This window comes from Aptenodytes forsteri, unplaced genomic scaffold, assembly GCF_000699145.1.
Source record: "Aptenodytes forsteri isolate BGI_AS27 unplaced genomic scaffold, ASM69914v1 Scaffold181, whole genome shotgun sequence".
In the NCBI taxonomy this organism is placed as follows: Eukaryota; Metazoa; Chordata; class Aves; order Sphenisciformes; family Spheniscidae; genus Aptenodytes; species Aptenodytes forsteri.
The window spans coordinates 1,071,983-1,096,764 of NW_008795702.1; the positions used below are offsets into that span (position 1 = coordinate 1,071,983).

The window sequence follows — 24,782 nt, forward strand, 5'->3', positions numbered from 1 at the left end:
TCTGGAATCTAAGTTTAAGAGGAAATTGTTAATATGCTGTTAAGTATGGAAAACTTAATATACTCTTGTTTCCTTAGATATTTAGTTTGTTCTTTAACACATAAATTTTACTGGTTTATGTGTATCTCAGCATAACCTTCTGCAAGTAAAATCAATGTGACTCATAGAGCACCATTATCTACCCTTGTGATAATTGTACAGTGGGAGATTTACCAATTCTGGTAATCTCAAGTGCGTTTATAAACATAAGTGTTTTAAAATTACCATTTGGCTACATGTAGAATCATTAAGGCTGGTTAATTGCTCTCTTTTATACATCTGAAATCACATTAGTTGCTCTGTGTGTAATTGAGAACAAAATTTGCCATCTAAGGCTAAATGCTTCTCTCAGGCCCTTTGTGAAAATATTTCAGCGAGGGTAAACGGAATGTAAGTCATAGCTAAAAGCATTAAGACTCAAAGAGTAAATATGCTGACAGATCTTCAGCAAAATAGTCAAGCAACAGACTCCACCCATCCTGATCCATGATTACAGCTGGAAGTTCCTATTCTGCTGTCTTATGTTGCATTAAAATTTACTCAGGAAGCGGTCTGATTAAAAGAAAGTTGTAACTTAGTGTGAATACAGTAAGAATATCAGGATGTTAAGAATTAACTATTAACAAGGACATTGCTCTGTGACTAGAACAATCTGACATTAGAAATGAGAGATTGCTGCAGGTTGAGGACTGATTTCTATATGTCTGCTCTCTGTTCCACTGACATCATATTAATATAGATAAAACTGATATTGGTTGTGGAATTTAAGAGTGGTCCCTAGCGAGAAAGTGGAGACTTCTGCAGTTCTGGTGGAATAGTGATGTATAATTACTGACACAATGGCAAATAACTGTATGAATAACCATGCCACAACTGGATAATTCAACTTTGAGTAAGAATTTGGGGGTTAATTACTGGGGAAATGCCCGTATAGCCATACTAAATCTTGCCCAGTAAAAGAACGCCATTGAGATCTTTCTCATTTTGTTTTATAATCATGGTTATCAAAATGTATGTCCTCTCTTTTAATCTAGCAGCAACATATGAAAGTAGGACTCAAGACTTGACATGCTTTAATCTTTAATCAAGTGACTTGAGAGTCAGTCTCATTGAAAATCATAGGTTTTCTTGTATCTACTTCTAAACAGTAGAAGTCTGAGTTACAGTTTGTTTCTTTTCTTCTTTTTTTTTTTTTTTTTTTAATTTTTTTTTACCCTCAGTAGGCTACTCCTAGGAGACATAAAAGACTTACCAACCTGTACCCCTTGAAGTAAGCAGAGCTATACGCTGGCCAAGTTGTTTATGAATAGAGTGGGGAAACATATTATACTCTGAATCATAGGCTAACCTGAGAAAAAAGTATTTTTAGCAACACTTTGAACCTCCTGCTTGTCCTCTGTTGGAGTCGTGTATTCCTGATTCATAGATATTTTTTAATTAAACTTGAATATGAAAAATGTCGTAACCTGAGAGACAATTGGGGTTACAACATTACGCCACACTGTTTGAAATTTCTATTTAAACATTTGATGGCTGTTGCCTTTATTTTTCTTCTGCTTTGTATATTTGCATTTGATTTTGGCTTTGTGTGTGTATATATATATTTAAAAAAACCCCACACTTCACTTTGTCTAGGGAACAGAAAGGACAGCTGGAAGAGATGTCACTCATATTCAGTTCACAAGCTGGCCAGACCATGGAGTCCCTGAGGATCCGCATCTCCTTCTCAAACTCCGACGCAGAGTTAATGCTCTCAGCAACTTTTTTAGTGGCCCAATAGTGGTTCATTGCAGGTAAATATATATATATATTTAAAAATTATGTTAATGTTAAATGAACGTGATGTGAAGCTATTCAGAAAAGGGAGCTGGCAAAGGTGTTTGGCTGATCCCAAATTTTGTGATGATTACTTGAGAGTGAGGCAGCCAAAGATGCATAAAAAGGCCTGTTTTCTGAAGGATATTCAGGTCGATAAAATCTGAGGATACGTAGACTTTTGGAAAGCAGCCAGATAAACGTCGGGCTACTCTGGCTATAAGCACCACGTTTGGCAATATTGGCCTTACTTTCATTAAAAGATATTTAAAGTACAAACTCATCATTGTTTGTGTTGCCAATTAATTTACAGCAAGAACTGTTTTCAGTTGCTTCATATCCTGTTGTTACACATTTTCACTTTCGCTCTCTCACTGACTGCTCCCCTCTCAGAGTGGGACTGGGATATGCCATTCCCTCCTGATAACCAAATCCCTTTGTGCTTTGCAGTGCCGGTGTTGGGCGCACCGGGACATATATAGGAATTGATGCCATGCTGGAGGGGCTGGACGCAGAAGGCAGAGTGGATGTTTACGGCTATGTTGTGAAGCTGCGTCGGCAGCGGTGCCTCATGGTTCAAGTAGAGGTATCTCGTTAAAACTCCTGTCACTTAGAACTCTCCTTTGCTAGGGCTTCATCAGTATTTCTCAGAAGTGCGCTGCTCAGTCGTGGGTACTGCTACAGTTCAGTTGAAGTTGTTCATAGAAAATATAGCTCTGAAAAATATTGAGAGAGAAAAACTTCCAACGTAGTTTTTCAGTTTTAGAAACTTCAACTTTTTAAGTTTAGGCTGTAAAAAAAGAAGCCAAGAAGAACATTTTAGATTTGATAATCCAGCTTTTGGCATACAATTCACAAATGTAAAATTGAGGTTGCATAGTCAAACATAATTTTCAAATTCTAAAAACTGTCTAGGTGGGATTTTCAGATGAGTTGAGAGTACAACAAAAGTTACAGACTGATGCAATGCATGTTTTTAACTTATTTAAGCATTTTGCAGATCTTTCAAATCTCAATTGCATATTTCTTGAATGACATTACATTTATTTGCAAAACACTTTTCATCCAACACACTAAATGTGCTCCAAAATATCTAATTTGATTTTTAATACTTGTATTTAATGCCTATTTGATGTTAATGCTTAATATTATTAACACTAATAACATCATGGGAGTAATAGTTTCTTATAATGGTTTTAATTTTTTTTTTTTTTTTAACTCTTTAATAACTTGATTTTTAAACTCTTCAAATGGGAAACACCAGTCACAGTACATCCTTATCCATCAAGCCCTAGTGGAATACAATCAGTATGGAGAAACAGAGGTCAGTCTCTCAGAACTACATTCCTATCTTAACAATCTGAAAAGAAAAGATCCTCCGAGTGATCCTTCTCTGCTGGAGGCAGAGTTTCAGGTAAATAAGCATTGCATTCTAGTGCCCTTACCTCCCACTTACACTAGAAAGTGCCTTGCACAATAGTCATGAGATAGAGATACCATACATGACAACATGATAGATTGCTTCTGTGCTATTTTGTTTCTCTGGCACAGAAACAGTTTCTTTACCTTCATGAAAAAAGCTGTAAATTAATGAAATTTTATCCCTGTACTTGTGTCTACGTGCATGATTTCCTGTGCCATTGTACATGGTATAACAGGCATTTTTAAACTATAGTCGACATGTGACCAAAATTTAAAGAATTAAAGTAAGAAGTGAGGCACTGGGGCATGAAGACTGGGTGTGGATGTCCAGAGGGGACAACGATTCCAGGAACCATTTTAATCAAGTGTAATACCAAACATCCTCTTTCTTTAGAGATTACCTTCCTATAAGGGGTGGCGGACACAGAACATTGGGCATCGTGAGGAAAATAAAAGCAAAAATAGGAATGCCACCATAATTCCATGTAAGTATTTTCCATGAAACTTCCCTTATTTTATCTGTTATCTTCTGTAAGAAAACCTACTAAATTTTGAAAAAATGAGGATAGTAAATTACCTTACTGAGATGTATTTGATTAATTTTCTCAACACTGTAAAATTAGAAACTTCTCATAGTGTTTTAAAAGAGATGAGTTTTTAAAAATGTGAATTATTGGGAGTGTTTAAGTTTATTTCAAATAAAGTGGCCTTTGTTCTGCAGTCTGTTGTGAAAGGACTGGCCTTTTTCTATCTGTTTCTCCCCCTGCACATGTGGGGACAGCCCCCCTCTAATGCTATACCTGACCAGCAGTGTGGCGTGACGGTGACACTTTGTCTCATGCAGATGACTTTAACCGAGTGCCGATCAGGCACGAAGACGAATGTGGTAAGGAGGGTGAACATGATTCAGATGATTCCTCAGATGAGGACAGCGACTGTGAGGAATCAAGCAAATACATCAATGCTTCCTTCATAACTGTATGTGTTTAGAGGATCCACTATAAGTATTTCACAAGCTTTCAGCTAAAACTATATTCTAGCTTGAGCTCTTACTCTCTTATTGGCTTCACAAATAGAATAGGATTTACCTGAATAAGGGAGAAAGATCTGACAGTCGATTGGCAAATCCATTTATAGTTTTAATCATGAAAATAATTTTGCTGCAGCAATAAGATGAATCTTTTTCCCTTACATGGTTTTAGACTGTGCAATCTCAAATAGTGAGTCTAAATGTAGAAACACTTTTTTTTTTTTTGCATGTGTGTTTGTTATGTTTAAAACCACTAGCTTTCAGACTGGCCTCATGATAACATGTATTTCTGTTAGTGGGCATGTGCCTGTGTACATGTTGATCCGTATTAATATTTTCCCTGTTAGTGAAATGTGAGTATAGTTATTCACATATGCAAAACCCTACTAGTGAAAATTGGGGCCGTCAGCTTTTTGGTATCATATATACCTCCAAAAGGAGGAGAGCAGTTACTGGTCACTAATGAAGTAACTGATTTTAATGGAATTACTAGCTAAATTTGATTTATCTGAATCCTTTAAAATGCTGCACAGTTAGGATATATATTCACAGTAAATGTATTTTTACTTTTGGGTAGCTCAGCGTGAACTGACTGGTGCACCAACCTTGTGTGGTATAAACTCAATTTCTTGGTGGTCAAATTAAAGAGCTGTGTAGAATTAAATGTTTTAGCCCTTAAAAATATGCTTTGCAGAAAATGGCAGGGTGAGGTTTCACCCACTGCAGCATAAGTATACCTTGCTGTCAATCTGGAAGTGATACTGTTGTTAGGAGGATTGAGTTTAATGTCATTTGGCTTGTAGAATTCCTGTAAGACCATTACCTACTGTGATAGGCATATTTTCCCTATAAACAAAAGGCTTCATTAGTTTATTTCACTGGGTATTCTTTAAATGACAATGAGTTCTGTTGCTTGACAATCACATTTCAAATGAATTTAAGAAAAAAATATTAAAAATTTCTTTTATAGGGTTACTGGGGTCCAAAAGCCATGATTGCAACACAGGGACCACTGCAGGAAACTATCTCTGACTTCTGGCAAATGGTCTTCCAAAGAAAAGTCAAAGTCATTGTTATGCTGACAGAGCTGAAAGAAGGAGATCAGGTGAGGGGATCATCTTCACACTGACATATTAGGGGTCCTCTATATGCAAAGAAAACACTGCACTCTCTCATTCCCTTTCTCCAGTTAAGCGTGTTTCATAGGATGAGGAATTTGGATTTCCAATATAATTTGTTCTATTATTTACCTCCGTAATTTACTTTCTACTGAATTTTTGAGGGCTGTATTTTAAAATGCAATGACACTCCCACTACTTTAAAGTCAATACATTCTGTAAGTGCATATGGAAGATAAAATAGAAGGAGGTTTGAATGGTAAGCACTGACTTGTCCTTTTATCCATTTTAGGAGCTCTGTGCACAGTACTGGGGAGAAGGAAAACAAACGTATGGTGGCATAGAGGTTCAAATGACAGATGTCAACTGTTGTCCTAGCTATACCATACGTGCATTTGATGTTACACATCTGAAGGTAAAAGTTTCTTCGCAAATTATAAAAGGAAGTTTTAAATTTGTTTCCCTGTTATAAACTTAGCCTAAAGAAAGAGAAGGGACGGTTCCCGCTGCACTTACCTCCTGCTCTAAGAAATGGAAATATTTTTCTCTTCCAGACCAGCAGCCAATCATGATAAAGGCTATCAATTAGCTCAGATTTCCCATTTAGTGAATTGCTGAGATGGTGATAGTGCAGTCTCAGGAGGTCAGCTGTCTTTTGTACTTTGAGCAAAGCTTGGATGTCTACCTACCTCATATTCATGAGGTAGAACTCACATCACCATGCAGTTCCTCAGGAATGTAATTTTTCTTTTGTAAATCAGCTGCAATAGATGTACTACGTGAATCTTTATTTTAACCTGAACATTGCCTACATCTCCACTGCTGTTTTTCAGACGAAAGAAACACAGAAGGTGTATCAGTATCAGTATCACAAGTGGAGTGGCTTGGATGTTCCGGAAAACCCCAAAGATTTAGTCAGCATGATTCTCAACCTTAAACAAAAAGTCCCAGCCAGACCAGTCACTGAGGACAACAGGAGTACCCGCAGCGTCCCGCTCGTTGTCCACTGCCGGTGGGTCTGAATTCAGCACATACCTTAACCTAGCTCTAAGTTCTGGATATACATAGCAACCACAATTTTGGGATGCCTACCTTTTCCCACAAGCCTTTCCATGTGTCTGGAGACTCAGCTCTCCCTAGAAGATTCCTTGAATTGCTCAAGCTTGACCTTTTTGATTGTAGTGCTTCTCTTCCGCAAGTGTGGGCATGGAGTAGGTAGTCAGAGCTAGCTGCTCTTGCCTGGTATGCATATTTTGAGAAGAAATGCTAGGTCAGAGTGCTCTTGTAGCATACTACTAATGAGGACCCAGCAGAGCTTTTAGGTTCACCTCTCGCTCCAGTACATAAGCCCACTTTTTTAGGACCATTTCCAGGAATAGCCTTGCATACCGTCTAAAACGGAGGATAATCCTGCTAACAATTCTCGAGACTGTAAGTCTGAAGCTTCTAATTTCTTTCTTACCCCTTAAGTGGCCACATGAGATGCAGGTAGCCTCTAGATAAACCATGTCTTGTGTGTGTCCTACAGATATTTTTAATTGTAACATTTCAGTGCAGTAAAAAATGTTTTGGAAATGTAATTCATTATGTAGACTTTGAAATAAATCTAACATTTAGTCAGAGGTCTTGCTGATTTTACATTTTAAATTTACGTGTACATTTTACATCATCTTCTAGTGATGGATCACAGCAGACTGGTGTATTTTGCGCTTTAATGACCCTCTTGGAAAGTGCAGAAATAGAAGAAGTAATAGATATTTTCCAAGTAGTAAAAGCTCTTCGTCGCACCAGGCTGGGAGTGGTCTCCACCTTTGTAAGTAAATCTTACAAATTACCGGAAAAAATTATGAGATAACTTATCATGGTCACTAATATCCTCGTAACCTTACGCATCATTTCTGCATAGGGAACTCTAATTCTGATCAGGACATTCACAGCCACTCACCACTACTTGGGAATTGGCCATTAATGATGAGAATGAAGGAGTCTGTGAGATGTCCAGAGCTGCAATTCTATAACACCTTTGTGGAAGGGTGCATATTATAAAATTACAAATTGCATGAATTGATGTTTCTGCAGTTGCTTCAGGGATGTACGTGCACAGTGTCCCTTAACTTCTGCAGAGTTAGGAGGCTAACTCCATTTCACAGGCTAGCAGCCATCGACTTGTTTTGTTTAAATCGCTCCAGAGGAATTGTGTCTTTGGCACACACACTGCACATACAAAAACAAACCAGACCGGTGGCATTGGTGAGATGTCCAGAGCTGCAATTCTATAACACCTTTGTGGAAGGGTGCATATTATAAAATTACAAATTGCATGAATTGATGTTTCTGCAGTTGCTTCAGGGATGTACGTGCACAGTGTCCCTTAACTTCTGCAGAGTTAGGAGGCTAACTCCATTTCACAGGCTAGCAGCCATCGACTTGTTTTGTTTAAATCGCTCCAGAGGAATTGTGTCTTTGGCATACACTGTGCATTTACCAACAAACCAGACCTCGGTGGCATTGATATGGGACAGGTTATTAGATGACTTTCCTAGACTCCTTACAATGCATGTTGTTTATGACTTAGGTACTCTTAAAAACATATTTTTGGGACTTTGTGAACCAAGAGGGTACTGGGTGACTCAACGTGGAACATCTGATGCAGGCAGTTACAGAGACATTACATACACATGAAATCAGAATAAACCATAGTAGCAACATTCTGTATGCCAAAAACTGTGGAAGCTGTTTCATATGCAGTCTTGCATGTTCAACTGCATGTTACATTTCTAAAATTTAAGAAAACAGAGAAAGAATGGGTTTATTCTTGGGCTCTGAGCATTCCATTCACACTGTGTTCTTCTCTTTAAGGAACATTACCAATTTCTGTATGACACCATTGCCAGTACCTACCCTGCACAGAATGGACAAATAAAGAAGAACAGCCAGCAGGAAGATAAAGTTGAATTTTGCAATGAAGTAGAAAAAACAGATCAGGAAACTGATTTGATCGCTATTGATCTTACCCCATCAACGCCAGAGGAAAATGAGCCTTCTGAAGTATGTGATGATTCTAAGGCTGCAGATAGCACTAAGGGAACAGAAAGCTCTACAAATGGCCCCACAACTCCAGTTCTAACTTAGAACCTCTACTAAAAAAAAAGGTGCTTTTTCATGTGCAAAAGATTTTAAATGAAATAAGAAGTATAAGATTTCTTCCTCTTCCCACCTTTTTTTTTGAAAACGTTTACTGTTATATCAGTTTTTCAAATGTACAAATTTAAACGAATACTTGAAACTTGTAGAGAGTAACAAAGAACTGTGAAAGTTTAACTTTTGTGTAGATTTGCATTTAATACTTCTTCAGAAACCTTTTTACTATTTTTATACTTTTTTTTTAAAATATGTACAGTGTAATACTATGCTGAGTAGTGGCCATGAAATTTTTTTACTTCTGTAACAAGGAGAAAAGCAACTCAGAACAACAAGATTAGTGTGTTGCAAAAACCGGTCTGTCTTCAAAACTATTAGCAAGTAAATTAACCTAACTGGTAAGCATATATTCTAGCATTTCAGGAGTGCTGACCACGCATTGCCTTAATAATACTCTGTGGAACTTGCGGGACTTTGCCGAACAGCTTTAAGAGCTTATAATTTACATCATGTGGCAATTCACAGGGAATCTGTAAGTCCTCCCATATCAATGTGGAATAGAAATTTTTGCATTTTTCTAACTTGCCTCAAGGTGTCCTTGTTGCTCCACATATATAAATCTGAGATTTCAATCTTAGACTCAAAGAAGAGTTTGGAGATTGGCATTTGAATGATTGCCACGATTCTGATAGAAAACACATTCTGTTTACTCTTAGAGCTTAAAATACTGCGTGCTTGCACATCTATTTCTTATGCTTACTGTTATTTAAAGGGACTGCTTCCGTGAATGCGTCTGACCTGTTTTCAGAATTGGAAAATACTTAGATATTTTTCCTCCAAACCTTGTAGATTTTAATTGGTACAGGATTTTTTTTTTCGTTATGAGGTTTTGTGTGTTACAGTTGTGATATTTTTACTATTTCTTGCTGGATTTTACCCTACTGTTTTTAGAACAAATAAAAAAGATAATTAATAGTTGACAAGGTGGAAATTATTTTGTTCTATTGGACTCTGCAAACTGATAATTTTCTTCTAAATGCACAAAATCTTGTGCTATCCCATACGTGGATAAAATTTACAAATTTCCACAGGAAAACACACTATTTAATTCTTATAAAACTGTGTGTGAACCCAGGTAAGTGTTATGATTCTCTCATTACAGAGGAAGGAAACTTCATTTTTCTTTTGCTTGAAGTCATTAAAGGAACAGTCACTCAACAGATTCAGTGCTCCTAGTTTATCGCTGCATGGTCCCAATCTCTCCTTACAAAACATAATTGAAAATACTTCGCGAGCCATGTAAACAACACCTACAGTCACACTTGGCTAACACATTAATTTAATTTTGCTGTCACTCTAGATCAAATATTTCATTCGCAATTATCAGCTCAGACGAGTGCTTCCTGGCAGTCTGGCTCGAGTACGTGGCAGCAAACAGTCCCAGAGGCAGTGGGATTCCCCCGGCTGTCGGCCGAACTGCCTTTTCAGCTGACGTTGTGCCGGGTGATAAGCTGACAAAGCTGAGGGGGTCACCTGTGGAGAAAAAGATCTTGAGACTAAATGTGAAGATAATCTAAAAAAATTGTAGGCCCAAAGCCTGTTGGCTATTTTTAGAGGAGCATGTCAAAATTGCAAATTTAGCATACCTTTGAAGATCGAAAGGAAAAAGAGCCTTGGATGCAGATCGACTCGCTGGTGCTCGTTGGATGGCAAAGAACAATTAATTTCTTTTTCTTCTTCTTCTAAGATTTGGCCACTGTAAAGCCTCTCTAGCTAGTTCAGGTAGTAAAATAAGAGGTCAGTGCAGCTACCTGTTGTAAGAGTGTGGAGACAGAGACTAGTCACACTTTTAGGAATAACTGAAAATGTTTCCCAAATCAAAAATTAGGCCCAAATTTTCATTCCGTGTACATGTGAGGGCACTCATACACTTCAATTCCTTCTGCAGCTTTTTAAGCTCCTGCAGCACCTGGGCTGTAAAAATTCTGGAGGGTTTTGTTTTGCTTAAATTGTTTTCTAGAATGATTTCAACGTTCTTTTGACTGCATTTTTTTTTAAATGCATGCCAGCTTAACACTTGATTTGTGCATGTATTTTGAAAGAGAAGTCCTGAGCTATGTTAAATTTTTCCTCATGCGTGTCTTCATTATTAGCCTAATCAGAGAAACAGAGCCTTATATTAAAACCGCCCTCATGTGCCTAGTGTAAACCACTTTTGGAGTAAAGTTCCTTGTAGTCACAAGGGGATAAACTGAGCTCTTGGCTTTTAATTATTTTCAAATTAAATAACACTCTGTACAATTAAATCTCATTAAATCCCAGTGTGACAATTGAGGGAGCCTGTCTCAACACAGTTTAGAAGTTCTGATTGCTTCTAGGAACTCTCTATTTATGTACCAGGGATGGTTTTTTGCCTTCTTTATTGTCATTTGAATTTCAAAAATCCACGAGGTGGTGACACAGAGCTTGTAGAAGGCGGCCATTATGCTGGATGCTCCATAGTCACTTGGCTTATTCACTTGTAGACTTAATTTTATGTCTCCCAGGAACACAGTGAAGCATATTACAGGCGAGGCATGAAGCCCAAGCTAATAAGCTCTGCTAGGAAACTGCTCTGGCTTTGTTAGGGCAAGAACAACATCGTAGCAGGCTGGAGACTTGGCGTAGCCTAAAAGCTGAGAAACAAACATGCAAAGTAAGATGCAAAACATTTATTTTCTCAAGTAGGGCTAAGCTGCATGAAGACTGCTAACCACTGCCTCAAGCTATGAGTTAGCTGTTGTTGGAAAGTGTTTTATAATCTGAAGTCCGGGATAAAAATAACTAAGCAACAGATCAGCTGGGAGAGGACTTTGAGCAACAAACGAGAGTAATCAAGGGCTTATGTGACCAAAGGGACTGGATTTCTCCCACAATTCGCTGGGTAGAAGCTGATAGAAAAGTGGGTATGGAGAGGTGACAGTGCTGTGTCAGCGGAGGCCGGTGCGGGAAGATGGGGGAGAGGAAGGATCCCGGAGTCTCCACTAGATTCTGCTTGGCCAGGTAACTGCAGTGGGGAATGCACTGCGTGTTTGCTTTTGTTTAGGTTTTTATATGTTTCTTGTGCTCTGTAACGAACAAGGTAGTTACATTAAAATCTTTTTCAGAGACTGTGCATAATGAATATCAGCCACGTCGTGATTCTTGAGATAAATGTTATACAACACAAAAAACGGCCAGCGCACTGAGCCGTGGCAGTCGGGGGTGCCGTTCAAGGAGACGACAAGAGCCCTGTCGCTTTCCCGCACCCCAGCTTCCACTGCTGCGTTTGGGCTCTTGCGGGGTACGTTTGTGCCTGCTCCTTTTCCCACCCATACCTGCAGCCGGTGTCCGTGAACTCACCCTCTCCACTTCTGAGCCAGCTGATGCTGCCAGAGCCCCCAGCCCCCGGCGGCAGTGAGCTCGCTCCCCGCTGGGGAAGGGAGCACTTTCTTCCCCTTGCTCTAAACTGATCTGCTGGGAAGGAGCTGGTGGCCACACGCAGGAGCCCGAGGGGCTGGACCAGTCCGGGAGGGTCCCCCCTGCCCCTGCACCTGCACCACCTCTCACTGCTACCGTTAGGACGTCACCTGTCAGGGGGGAAGTTTGCCGGAGGAGTGAAGAAAGCAGTGGGTTTCGAGCCTTGCTGCAAAACAGGGAACCTAAGTTAAATCTTGTATGAGAGGCACAAGCGGAGCCGGATAGCGAGTCTGTGGCACGTGGCAGTGTTGAAGCTGGGAGCTACAGCGGCAAGTGAAATACTAACGTCGCGAGCCGTTTGTTTGTGTGAGGTAACAGAGAAAGTAAGGAGAATAGTGGCTCAAGACAGGTGTCTCATTAAGCTGGAAATTATATCCTTTATTTAACATTCCTCAGAAAAACTCTCCAGTAGCAATGCTTATCTCTCCGACAATGCATCTTGCTTTTGTAAAGGCCCAGTTTTTTTGACGTTGTACATTCTCCAGATTGCCTCTAAAAGAATATCAGAAATTTCCCGAGGGCTCTACACAGCTGCACCACAGCTATTTTTCCATACATAAAGCAACTGTTTGCCTAGAACCAGTGTGCTGTTTTAGACTAGGGAAAACCAAAATAGAAGAAAAGGAAAGTTTCAGTTACAGAGTACAGCGCATTTCTATATGCATCAGCTCTGCTTCAGAAAAAATGTTAAGTCTTCTTCAGAAGAACAGAATCCAATAATTTTAAAGGTACAGCAACACAGAAATAAAGTTTTATACAAAAGCTTTATAAGTCAATCTTTCTTTTCAATGCAAATGAAAGGAAGATGATGGCTACAAAAATACTAAGCAAGTTTATACTAAAAGATCTCCTTTCTAGGGACAAAAAAAGAATTATTTAGGAAGGATACTTAGTACAAGTTACTGTAAAATATTAGTCTCATTGTTTTAACCTTAGTGAAAACCAGGGTTTTATTAAATAGTTATGTCCTCGGACTCAGGATTGTCAGCATCAGCAATGCATAATATTACTGAATTTTTGAAATTAACATAATAAACCTTTTTCAGAGGAATAGGCATATAACTGTTTACAGCAGGTTGTCTCTTGGATCCCACAGCTGCACACCACTGTGGCTGGCAGTGCTCATGCAGTCGTAAGTGTGACTGTCTAACATACAGAGGGAAAAATAAAAAGGAAGTTTTCTTTGGACCAATTTTAGCACTCAGTATCAAATTTTTGGTTTTGGAGATGAAACCTCACGATAGCCTGACCTTGCCTGGCAGTTAGCTGGGACCCAGAGCTCACACACATCAGTGCTCCACAGAGTCCTTGGGGTGGACCTGCTGTATTTTCAGAGCTCACCCGCCAGGCTGTGCTGAAACTCTTCAGACGCCTTTTGTTCTGTTCGGGGCACTCCTGCAGTGCGTTCAGCTTTGCTCCATTTCAGCAACGTGGAGCCATTTGAGGTGACGAAGATGACATTTGTTTATACAGCACTGCAGAGGTGGTGTCTATCCAAGACCAAGCACTAGTTCAGAGTGAGTGTGTGTGTGCATGCGTGTGTGTGCGCGCGTGTGTCATTCATAGCCTTAAGTGTGAGATGACATTCCCAACCTGAAATCGATGAGTTGTTGACTTGGCAGCTGCTTGGCTTAAAAAAAGAAAAATAGGAGAAACAGGGATGACATGGTGGGCCTGTGCTAACTGTTTTGTGGGGCCACGCAGCACTGAGACAATCTTGGATTGTGGCTGATGGGCTTTGTAACAGTGGTTTTCAAAAATGAATTTGCAAAAAAATAAACTGCAGATGAGGTACAGGAGACTGCATGCATACAGAGCGCTCATGTTGTCACAGACTAAATCGGTGCTGGCATCAGTGGCTGCTAAAAAATTATTTGTCAGCTTTCCTGATGTTGCAATAGAAGTCGAGGTGCATGTTCTTCAACTGCAGAGAAAAATGGTAAAAAGAATGACAATAGAAAGTTACCACTGGAAGATGGAGTTCTTGCCAAATGTCTGCATTTGGCAAGAAGTGTCAATTTTGATTTTTTTTTTTTGAAGAAAGAAATAATGACTCATTTTCATCCTATTTTACTAACGTTAATATGTCATTTTGAGAATAACAACATTTTATTCTAAGTTTAGCAATGTACTTCCTTTTATTCCTGCTCTTTTCTGAAATATTTATATATATTATTTTTAATATATCATTATGTCATTGAAACAATTTCAAGACTAGAACAGTTCAGTATCATTAAGTGTTTCCTTCTTCTATGCTGCTTTCTTAATATAATCTCTATTTAGCAATAAAATGAAATTCTGACTTCATGTATTGATTTAGCATAAATAAAATTCTCACAGAACAGGCATTCAATTTCTTAAATGGCATTAATGAATTATTCCATAAAGAGTTATGTCTCCTTCCAAAGAGAGCGAGGCATTTCCACTATCACATAGCGCCTTGCCCCACTCCAGTCACAGCGGAAAGACTCTTTCTGTGGCGGTGCAGGGAGGGCAGGGCTCGCAGCTCTCCCCCGGCGGATAGCCCTGCTCTCATCTCCACAGTCCGATTAGTCGAAGTCTCTGCCTTTTTCTTTTGCAGCTGCTGCTTTAGTTACTGAACGGTGGCCTCGTCTTGTTTGAATATTTGTATCAACTTTCTACGTTTTCTCCTTATTTGGGATATTCGGCATTTCACTGACTTGAAGAGCTACCTGTTTTCTGCAACAGCCTTCCTCTCCCACTCCAGTCCCTATCCCCACCCTCCCACCCCTTCTCCCCCACCCCGGCTGCCAGGAAGCAGCAAGAGCCAGCCGCCCTGCCAGGGGAGCGGAGCCCAGCTGGAGGGTGAAACAAGGCAGGCAGGGGAGGGACGGTGCCCACGTGGGCACAGTCCCACAGTGCCCACTTAGGGTGAGCAGAGCAGGTCTGGTGACAGTAACCAGCTTCAGACAGCAGTCCGCTGCTTGCCAGGCAAGCGCAAAGCCATGAGGCAGGTCTGAGGCCGAGGAGCCATGGTGGTGAGCCACGCTCATCACGGCCAGGAGCAGGTAGACCTGCACAGCAAGTCTGGGCGAGGCTCCTTACCTTAATGCCCCTCGCTTCCTGGCCTGCGTCGATACGAGTTTCTGTTACATCTTCTTTCCTCATGGTCCTGGACTCCACTTTGGAGTTGCTGGCTGTGTAAAGTACCCGTGCCACCTGGCTAGACATTGCGGAGGTTGGTTACTTGTCATAGCGTGGCATTTGTTGGAGCCTGTGACATACTGACTCACGAAGACGTCATACCACGTTGGTAAGGTAGGAGATGTCAGCATGGCATCTCAGCAGCTGAGCTGTTGTATGACGGTGCGCAATCCCATGGGCTCTGCTTTATCGTTTCTGAAGACTGCTGATATTTTAGGTCTTACATGTATACGTGATAGGAAAACCATTGACCCTTGTAAAATCAATGCCACAGGCTGAGTGCCAACTGAGTATTTGGACTAAAACTTGAAACTTTGTTGATAAAAAGTATTAGTTTATGATGATCGTGCAGAATTTAGAGTTAAGAGGTAAATATATAGTGGTGAGAGAAAAGCAAGTTAGCCGGGTTCGTGGACTTACAGATAGGATGCTCATGTATATTTTCATTCAAGGCCCATTTCTACTCTGCAAGCTACATCTGCATCTTCTGCATCCTAAGTGAATCCTCCCATCATCTGGTCGGCTGAGGTTTTACTTTGAAAGTTCATCTTAGACAAGGTAGGAAAGAAATAGCCACAAACCAGGTATCTTGCTCTCAACTTATCCATCTTGCAAGAACAGTTTTCTGACAGTGTTTTGTGAGAGTCACAGTTTCAAGCTTGCTAATTTTGAATTCCTAATTCAGTACTCCTTGAAGTCATGAACCGTGCGCTGCTGCACAGAAATGTATTAACAAGCACCACAGCTCATTTTCTGGTCTCTTGTTGAAGGACAAAGCTATATGATGTGCTGCATAATTGCTGTTGTTTTCTGAGAGAGCTGTCTCTCTCTTTTTGTTTTTAACAAATGAGAGAGTTGGGATACCACTCACTCCTCTTTTCTCACCTACGCCCAAACAAGGAGGAAAAGGTTCCTTGTCCCAATAAATGTATGTATCCAGACACAACTCATGATGGGCTACAGTACAAACAGGTGGTTAGGTTTTTGGCTACTGTAATTTTCTGGCCTTAGCCGTTTTGAGTTTTGAAGACCTTGAAGCCTGGGCCGCTGTGCTAGTCTAATGCATAGGTGACAGGCACGATTACGAACTGACGATGTGTGTGGAACGGTGGTCTCAGTCCTGTTCATATGGGAAAAGTCTCTTTCACTGTTAGGGCAATACCAGCACTGTGCAAATTAAACCGCTTGCCATACACACAAATGGACAAAATGAATGTAGACTGGCTTCAAGAATATCGGGGCCCGTTGAATAGGTTTTGTATACTTGTCAGTGTCGTCTTTGGTGCATACACTCCATAGCCTTCCTGCAGGCTCCTCTTCGTAGTGAGGAGCTTCACTGAGCCAAAACAGAGGAGGCATGAAGCCAGCGGTGGTGCCAGCTGCATGACAGGACGCTTCTAGCAGGAGGCACTCTTGGGGAAGGAGTAAGGCAGCTTGAACGGAGGTGGCCCCACACTCACACGCTCTTTGTATGAAGAAATGCTCAGGAGTCATCAAATGAACGCTATTCAATAGCCATTTCAACCTCTTCTCCCTTTTCTCCTCCAAAGTGTTTGGATGGAGCAGGTGGGTATGTTTTTCCTTATATTTATGAACTTTTCTTTTGCTTTGGTTCCTTTCTGCACTGCATGTTTTTAAATTGCATCTAGCACTCTATTACTTAACTTCAGGCTTTTGCTTGTAGCTAAAAATATACATAAATCAAGAGTTTGTTTAATTTAATTCCTGGTGCTGCGATTTTTTTCATCCAACTGTCATTATGAATTAGTCATTTCTTTGCTCAAAACCATCAAGTACAACAGCATCCAAGGTAAATACTTCAATAAATCACGTTTGATAAATTAAATAGTTATAACTTCAAAAATCTAAGATAAATAGGAAGAAGAGAATATTTTTATAAGGTTTATTCAGGTTTCCTTGGCAAGAGCTTGATCTACAGTAGACAACCCAGCCAGTACTTTCCCCTGCAACCTGACACTCTTGGCTGAGAGACATCACAAACACAAACGAGTGACCGTGTGATGGTAACTGCTCTGAACAGCTACAACTGTGTGCCGGTGGCTCCTCTGAAGTGGTTCACAGGCAGAGATCACATATAAAGGGCTGTTAGAAGGTACAATGAGTAACCCAGTCCAGAAGCTAGAACAGGATATGCCTCCACGGCAGGGAAGTGGGCTGTATGCAAGAAATAAATGCAGGTGTCCGGCTGTTCTGCTGGACTTCTAAATTGGAAAAGGGCACACCAGATTTAGGGAGGAAGATTTTTGGTTTTTTTAGCCAATTATATAACTTTATAGCAGCATTTAAGGGAAAAATTGCAGTGTGCACTAATAATTTCTACAGCAAATTAATAAAATCATGTGATAGGAAGGAACACGTTCACTCCCTTTGCTCCCTTGTACTGGTTCCCTACTTGTCCTGTAAAACTGAAGCATACGTATTCTGTAAGGCTACCCTGATCCTCAAATGGTCAAGGCAGCTTCCTCACGGAGGACTGAACTATGCAGGGCCAGCAGTACATGTTATAACAAATATCTGAGCATCCATTGTTTATCAAGGACTAAGGAGAGTAGAAGGTTATATTGAAGAAGAAAAGAGCAAATTTTCCTGCTATGATTACGCTGAGGTAAAGGACGAGCCCAGTGTGTCAGAGTTCAGCACTGGAAAGGAGAGCTCTGGAAACTGAGGATGTCTTTCTCTGCCTGAAGAGGGGATGCTGTGACAGTTAGTGTGCCATCTTAGTCCTCTGTTAAAGAGCATTTCTGATGACGTTAACCAGACTTTGGAGGGCAGCTGTTATGAAGTGCAGCTCAAGAAACTGTGCTGCCTCAAGGCCTTGGAGCAGCCTTTTTGCTTTTATGTCTTCGCTAATGAATAGACTGCCCTTTGGCATCTGTTGTATAAGCCAAGAGGTTTTTAAGTCCAATGCATTTCACATTTTCTTGAAAAACAAAATTTCTGACCCAATAGGATAACGCATAAGCAATTCCCTGAGTTATAGCCTTCCCTGACTTTTCCCAGTGTGGGTTTTTACTACACAAAGCACATTATGAGCATGGGGAAAGCAGTTCCACGGACAAACTGCTTTTGCAATGTTGCTTAAAATTGTCCAGTGGTGTCAATATGATCACACCATTCTTCTGAGCCAGGACTCTGTCCTATATCAACTGAAATTAGTGGGATTATTTCCAATTACTTTGCTGTGCAGTAAGTTGGGGCTTAAATAAGAGAAGCAAGTATGAATAGATTACATTCAATGTATTTTTTTTTTTTGCCCTTCAGTACCAGAGATACTGACGCTCACAAATACTGCCTCTACACAGAAAGTTTCCCTCCTGTAATAAGCTCTTTCTTCTCCCCCAAAACAAGGGGAAAACAGAGGTCATCTACATAAAAATGTGCATTTGGCACAATACTGTGCCTCAAAACAATTCAGTTCTTGGATTCTGCTGCCCTGTAAGTGGAGAACAGCACAGGGTACGTTTGTGGCGGACTCAGTATTAACTTTCACATTCTGCTTCTTTAAGAAAAAAAAGGTACAAATAATCTGTTTTAAGTTTTACCTGGAGCCCACTGTTAAATTGGTCCTCGGCCAACGGCAATCTAAGAATATGCTTTCCTGCTAATTGGGTTCAGCGATAAGATCCCTGCCAGCAGTATACAGTGGGGAAACTGTATGTGGTTAGCCCTGATTCCTTGGCAAACAGGCACGCAATTTAAACAGCAAGTGGGAAATTCCTATTGACCTGGTTATACTGTTTTTCAGTCTTACACCTGTTTCTTTTCCAAATGCTCTCTTCCTCTGCATCAGTTCTTTCTTGGGTTTTTTTTTGTGCGTGTAAAAGATCAAAGCAAGAGGCAACATGAATTTTCTTTTAGAAGTGGCTTCTGTTATATCAAGATTCAGTCCAGTAGATTAAAAATTGGCACGTAATTAAAAAAATCCCCCAAACCATCATCACAGATACACCTTCTGCCACCTCATGGTTTATTTTTGGATGGGGCCAATTACATGAGCATAGTTGGAGGACACACAAGTACCTGTTACAGTGTCAGAGTTAAGCAACAGGGAAGTGTAATTAAATGTGCTGTTCTGGTGGGCTTGAAACCTATTTGCAATCAAGCAAACCATTGAGCTTTTCAGCAGATTTGGCACTCTCCTCTCAGAAGAGGTCCAGTATTGGGACAGCAGCCATGTTTCACTGCCACTCCTGACTGAGGTGCATTGACAGAGACATGTGTGGGAGTTTACACAGGGTCCGCTTGCACCAAACCTTGCCCTGGCCAGGATTAATGTCTCATTTTTATGAGCACTAAATTTCACCAACATTTACCCCCAAATTAAAAGCCTAACAAAAATGTATTACTAAAGCAAACAGACATTGCTTTTTCTGCATAAATAAAGCGGAGTCTTATTTAATCTTTGTTGCCTTGGATGAGGAGAACATGGTATTAGGTGCCAAACCTTCCATGGCCTCCTGGATGTACTTGAAATTAACTCTTTGAGAGGAAAATGGAAGTGATGAGTCACACATTGGTTTGCAGTTTCTTTTTATCTCCCATATAACTAGGGCAAAACTGTCAAAAGCTTGAATGTTATTAAGAGGCTATGTACAAGGTATGTTCACCGAAATGCGGGTATCTGAAGGCGTCGTACCGTGGAGCTCAGCATAGGAGCTCCTCAACGAATGCTGAACCAGTGAGCTTGAAGCCATGAATCAGATGCAGCGCAGCAATGTTATTCCAGTAGTCACATCAGAATTAATTAGCCTGGCTGAGAGGCAGGACAGATCTGCCTGGGCAGACTGCAAAGACAGAGCAGCTATAGTGCCTGGTACCTGAGCGAGTTTATTTGGAGCAATACGGAACTGCTGTCAGTGCTGGGAAAGTTGTACTGACTTAAATGGGTGCCAGATCACACTGTTTATTAGATCAGTTGTCTCAAAGACACATGCACAAGGCTATATCTAAAACAAATAGTTTTGCTCCTATGCTTTTCCTTTTTGGTATAGCTTCAAGAGAAGCAAGAGTCTGAGTATGCTTGCTTGAAAAGCCATTCTCTATGAATTCAGCAAAAAAGGTTAAGTCATAGTGAAGCAGTTCCCTTTCCCATCTCATATGCACGTACAAATATTAAGAATGGAAATAGAAGTAGGAACACATAGATATATGTCAAAGTATCAAAGTCGAGATCTCCTCTAAGATTGATCCGTACACTCACTAATCTATAACAATTAGATTTTACTTCAGTAGAATCCTTTAAATGAATGTTTGGCAAACAGTATGTATTTTATTTCTGAAGTCTAAATAGATAAGTAATAGTTAAGCATATAAACTCACATGCATTAGCTTCCAGGAGAAAGGAATTTGGGAACATAATCTGATGTTAAGACCTTTCCAGGTAATGTGAGCTTTTCGTCTAATGGGGTTCTCTTGGATCAGAGCCGTTATTGCCAGGCACTGTACTCCAGCTTCGAGGAAAGACGACTAACCTGGAGAGATGTATACCCACCAGGGAACACTGATGGAGGCTTAGCTCCTTCCTCTGCCCTAGTCTTCCTGTGTGATTCTGGGCAAGTCACTCTGGGAAATGACACAAAGGCTATTTGGAAAGTGAGGAATATAATACTTTGAAATAGTGTTAAGTTACTGTGAGATAAAAAAGCATTGAAAGACTGTGAAGTCATCTTCAGTAATGGGGAACGAACAAGCATTTTAGAAAAAAAATACTGTTATGTGGCTTGTTTTTATGGGAATCAAAGAGGAAGCAGGACATAAATGTGAGTAAGACAGTGTTTTATATACACATACCTATAACTGATAGGATCAGTCAAGAGGAGTTGCTCTGGCAGGCTAATCCCTGCCCATATCCTTTACATTGTACAGTTATATCTTGATCCTACAACAAAGTCTGTGTTTCATAGGTGAGACTTCTGTATAGCTATATATGCCACGCAGCTGCTGCTGTACTATAAAGCACTCAGGGCTAGATGCTGCAGTAGTTTGGCAGAGTGAGTACAGAATAGGAATTAAGACTTTCAGAGCTATCCATTAAATTTACATGTCCATTTCAATTCAGTTAATGGAATAAAAATCCAAGACTGAAGTTCTCAACCAGGAATCTCTGCAGAAATACAAGGTAAGATTTAGGTAGCTCAGAAAATAGCAGATAATGTCCCCGTTTTGCTGTGCAAAAATGTGCTGTACACATTCTGTGTTAAAAAAAAAAAGAAAAACCCAAACATTTTTACAAGAAGCAACACTAATGCGGAGATATGTTAACAGGAGTGCTGATTCATATCATTAATGTGGGCAGGCAGGAATTGTGGGGAGTGAAAGAGCTGTTGGAACATGCTTTTCTTGAGAACACACCTAAATTAAGAGGCTGTCAGAGACATGTGTTTCATAGTGTTGGCAACCCAGGTGTAACAAATTTCCAAGATGACTATTAGTGAGTACTAACAGCTAAAAAAGCATTTCTAATTTCTTGCTGAATATGGAGACTTAAGTGTCAAGAGGAAGAGGGGACTGTAAGCAGAAGTGAAGGTCAGTTGGGATACACATGCAAAGTAATGCCCATTAGCAGGGAAAACATAAACGACTTCCAGACATGATGGGGTTCAAATCAAGTGATTTGATTTAAGAAAAAGAACCAGGAATGGAGAGAGTGGAAAGATCATCTCATGCTTTCCTAGTGCAGAATTTTTTTGCTTTCCATGTCAAGCTTTTTGTCTTGGACAGTGAATCTTGGGTCTGGTTTGGTATGGCAATTCCTATCTTCCTGTATTTGCTTTTCTTTGGATATATTTAGAATAATGTTAATTGCACTGGGAAAAAAACATACTCTCCTATTATTTTTCTTGTCTGAGTGCTACGTTGTTTTTCATCTATGGATCAGTTTCTTACTGAAATGGAGCCAAAGAGATGTTAGGATTTTCTTTCCTGAATGTGATTGATCAATGCCTGAGGAAATTACTTTTTTATTTCACTGGGGCCATTTTGCAGAACAGAAGCGGGAATTAAACATGACTTTCAAGAACTTTTGTCAACTTTACTACTCTGCTCCTTTCAGTCAGTGGCCAATGATCTGCAGTGGTAGAACATTTAGGCACATGACATAAAGGAAACTAGATCTTTGTGCGTTTTTAATAAATTTAGGTAACTTGGTAGTAAAACATTCATTTGTTTCATGTTTGATTTTTCTTTTTTTCCTTCTCATTTTTTTTCACCTGGAAGTTCTCACTGAATTTTAAATAAGGGTTGAAGAGAAAAGGTAGAACTTTTGATGCCAAACATTAAGACAGGGTTCAAGGACGTATATTTTACCTGTTGACTTATTATTGGCAATGATTATTATGAAAAGGTTAAAATGGCACTTAGTTTGGCTACTTTCTGTCCAACAGGCACTGTCGGTGCACTCCCAGCTGCATCTATGGCATCTAAAGATACGAGATTCGTGCTACTGATTTTTGAAAAAACATTTTCTTGCACATTAAAGAAGTATTTTCGCTGATAATTATAAAGTGCTGACCCATTCACAAAGCAGGGCATCAAAGCCAGTGAAAATGGTCACACTCAGACCTCGAAAATAGAAGGTCCCCAGATTACATCTGAAATATCTGGAGTGCTTTTTCCAGAAAACACTCTGTAAATCACTGGTGCTGGTACCAGAACTCTGGCCAGCCAGGCAGATCAGGTAACGTAGGTCCATGTTAATCAGGCTTGAACGCTGGTGGTTTGTGTTTGGTTTTTTTTTTTTTTTTTAACAATCATTCTGTACTCCACACTTATGTAATTCTAGAAGTTTTATTGATTTATGAATCTGATTTATAGTGTTAATTAAAATTGTGTCTGGGAACACTTTGGAAATGCATGTTATTTAGGACCTGTGTGAAAAACCTCTGAAGGACAAGGGAGTGTTCATTCCCATGAGTTTTCCACCTGTCTTTCACGTGATGGCTTGCAATGTGCAATAAGTTTCAGCAGGTATTTGAGCAATACTTGGAATCTGTCTGTGGTGTTTTCTGGGGAAGAGATGGCATCAGAAATGAAATTACAGTCTACTATGTGTCTCTGACCACTTAAATAAAAAGAATTTGCCAATGTTGTCTCAGCTAGATAGACAGTAGAGGACTTGAGGGTCCTAATCTTTCCTCTAATATACTTCCTAGATAATGCTTGTCATGAGTGACTGTTTCTGGTGTCCGTGTCAGGCTCACAGAACCTCATGATCCCATGGCTGTTCTTTTAGATGTACGCACAAATCATGGTGTGACAGAAAAACCTCATTTTTCTGCCCTAGGATACAGTTTTATGTTGTGTCTGCCCTGCCCATCTCACAGAAGCTTTCCTCAGAAAAAATGCCTTTGCTATTCATGGTGTTTTGAACTTGAACTGCTGTTGGGCACAGCAAGCGGTAAAGCACTGGCCCAGGTTGCCCAGAGAGGTGGTGGATGCCCCATCCCTGGAAACATTCCAGGTCAGGTTGGACGGGGCTCTGAGCAACCTGATCTAGTTGAAGATGTCCCTGCCCACAGCAGGGGGGTTGGACTAGATGACCTTTAAAGGTCCCTTCCAACCCAAACTATTCTATGATTCTATGAGTAATCAGCTGGAAAAGGAGGCAAAAGGCAGACAGGGTAATGGCTGCTGTGTGCCCTTTCAAGCAGTCTGGGCAGCCCAAAATGAAGGAGGGCCCTCACCTGCCTATGAGTAAGGAAAGCAAAAGTGCATGGCCCTAGACAAAAGTAAAAGCTTTTGGCTATTGCCAGGAAGTTTATATCACTTGCTGATCGGTGTTACGTCTGTTGATTGTTTGCCCTAGGACCTTAGCTCCAGGATTTATCCCTGACACAGAGACGACAGCTACCAAGTAGCTGCACCAGCCTTTGCAACATTCACCTCTGCTGCAGGCGCAGGTATTCGGAGAGGGCTGGCAGGGCATCCAGCCCCTGTTCCTGGGCAAAAAGAGGTCAGCAGGCAACATTTAAGTCAGGCAGGGGTCAGGAGATGAGTCGGGATCAAGTCAAAGACTAGAAAAGCTTATGCAGGCTGACTATGGAGCAAACACTATGCCTGATGTTCCCAGTGTGGATGTGTTTAGGATGCCCTAAGGCTCTGGACTCAAAAAGTATTTTAAAGGGATTGAAGAAAAATCCCTTCTAGTACTTTATGAAGCTATTTATAATAGTTGAATGTCAGGAGTTTGAGATTTTTTTAAAAACAAAGTGATTATAGAAGTAGCCTTTCTTTTCTTCAATCTTGTGTTTTTATGGCAGAGGGATAACATGGAGTAGTCATATTACTATTTCAAATTGGCATGTTCTATTAAAAATGAGTCGGGAGCTACCCTGTAATGTCTCCTGAATCCAACAGAGCTAATGCAGATTTACACTAACATTACTGAGAGGAGAAATTGGCCATTTTTTGACATCAACATTTTCTAAGCAAAGGGATATGTTGTATCTCCACTAAAGCTTCAGAACCCCTCATTAATAGGATTTATGGAACTTGAAGAGAAAGTGGACTGCTGGTTAACAACTTTATTCTTTGCA

The 24,782-nt window shown here is 40.3% G+C and overlaps 1 protein-coding gene across 1 annotated transcript in view; it reads left to right on the plus strand.

Annotated features, from left to right (window-relative positions):
• Window positions 1-9,536, plus strand: part of PTPRC (protein tyrosine phosphatase, receptor type C) — a 66,391-nt gene extending 56,855 nt beyond the window's left edge. Inside the window, exons 23-32 of the mRNA XM_009283217.2 lie at window positions 1,675-1,832; window positions 2,305-2,440; window positions 3,119-3,268; window positions 3,671-3,761; window positions 4,121-4,254; window positions 5,277-5,411; window positions 5,717-5,839; window positions 6,258-6,436; window positions 7,102-7,237; window positions 8,284-9,536. Coding sequence (XP_009281492.1) covers window positions 1,675-1,832; window positions 2,305-2,440; window positions 3,119-3,268; window positions 3,671-3,761; window positions 4,121-4,254; window positions 5,277-5,411; window positions 5,717-5,839; window positions 6,258-6,436; window positions 7,102-7,237; window positions 8,284-8,556 — 1,515 coding nt within the window. The 3' untranslated portion in view covers window positions 8,557-9,536. The remainder of the gene's footprint in view (window positions 1-1,674; window positions 1,833-2,304; window positions 2,441-3,118; window positions 3,269-3,670; window positions 3,762-4,120; window positions 4,255-5,276; window positions 5,412-5,716; window positions 5,840-6,257; window positions 6,437-7,101; window positions 7,238-8,283) is intronic.
• The last annotated feature ends 15,246 nt before the right edge of the window (window positions 9,537-24,782 follow it).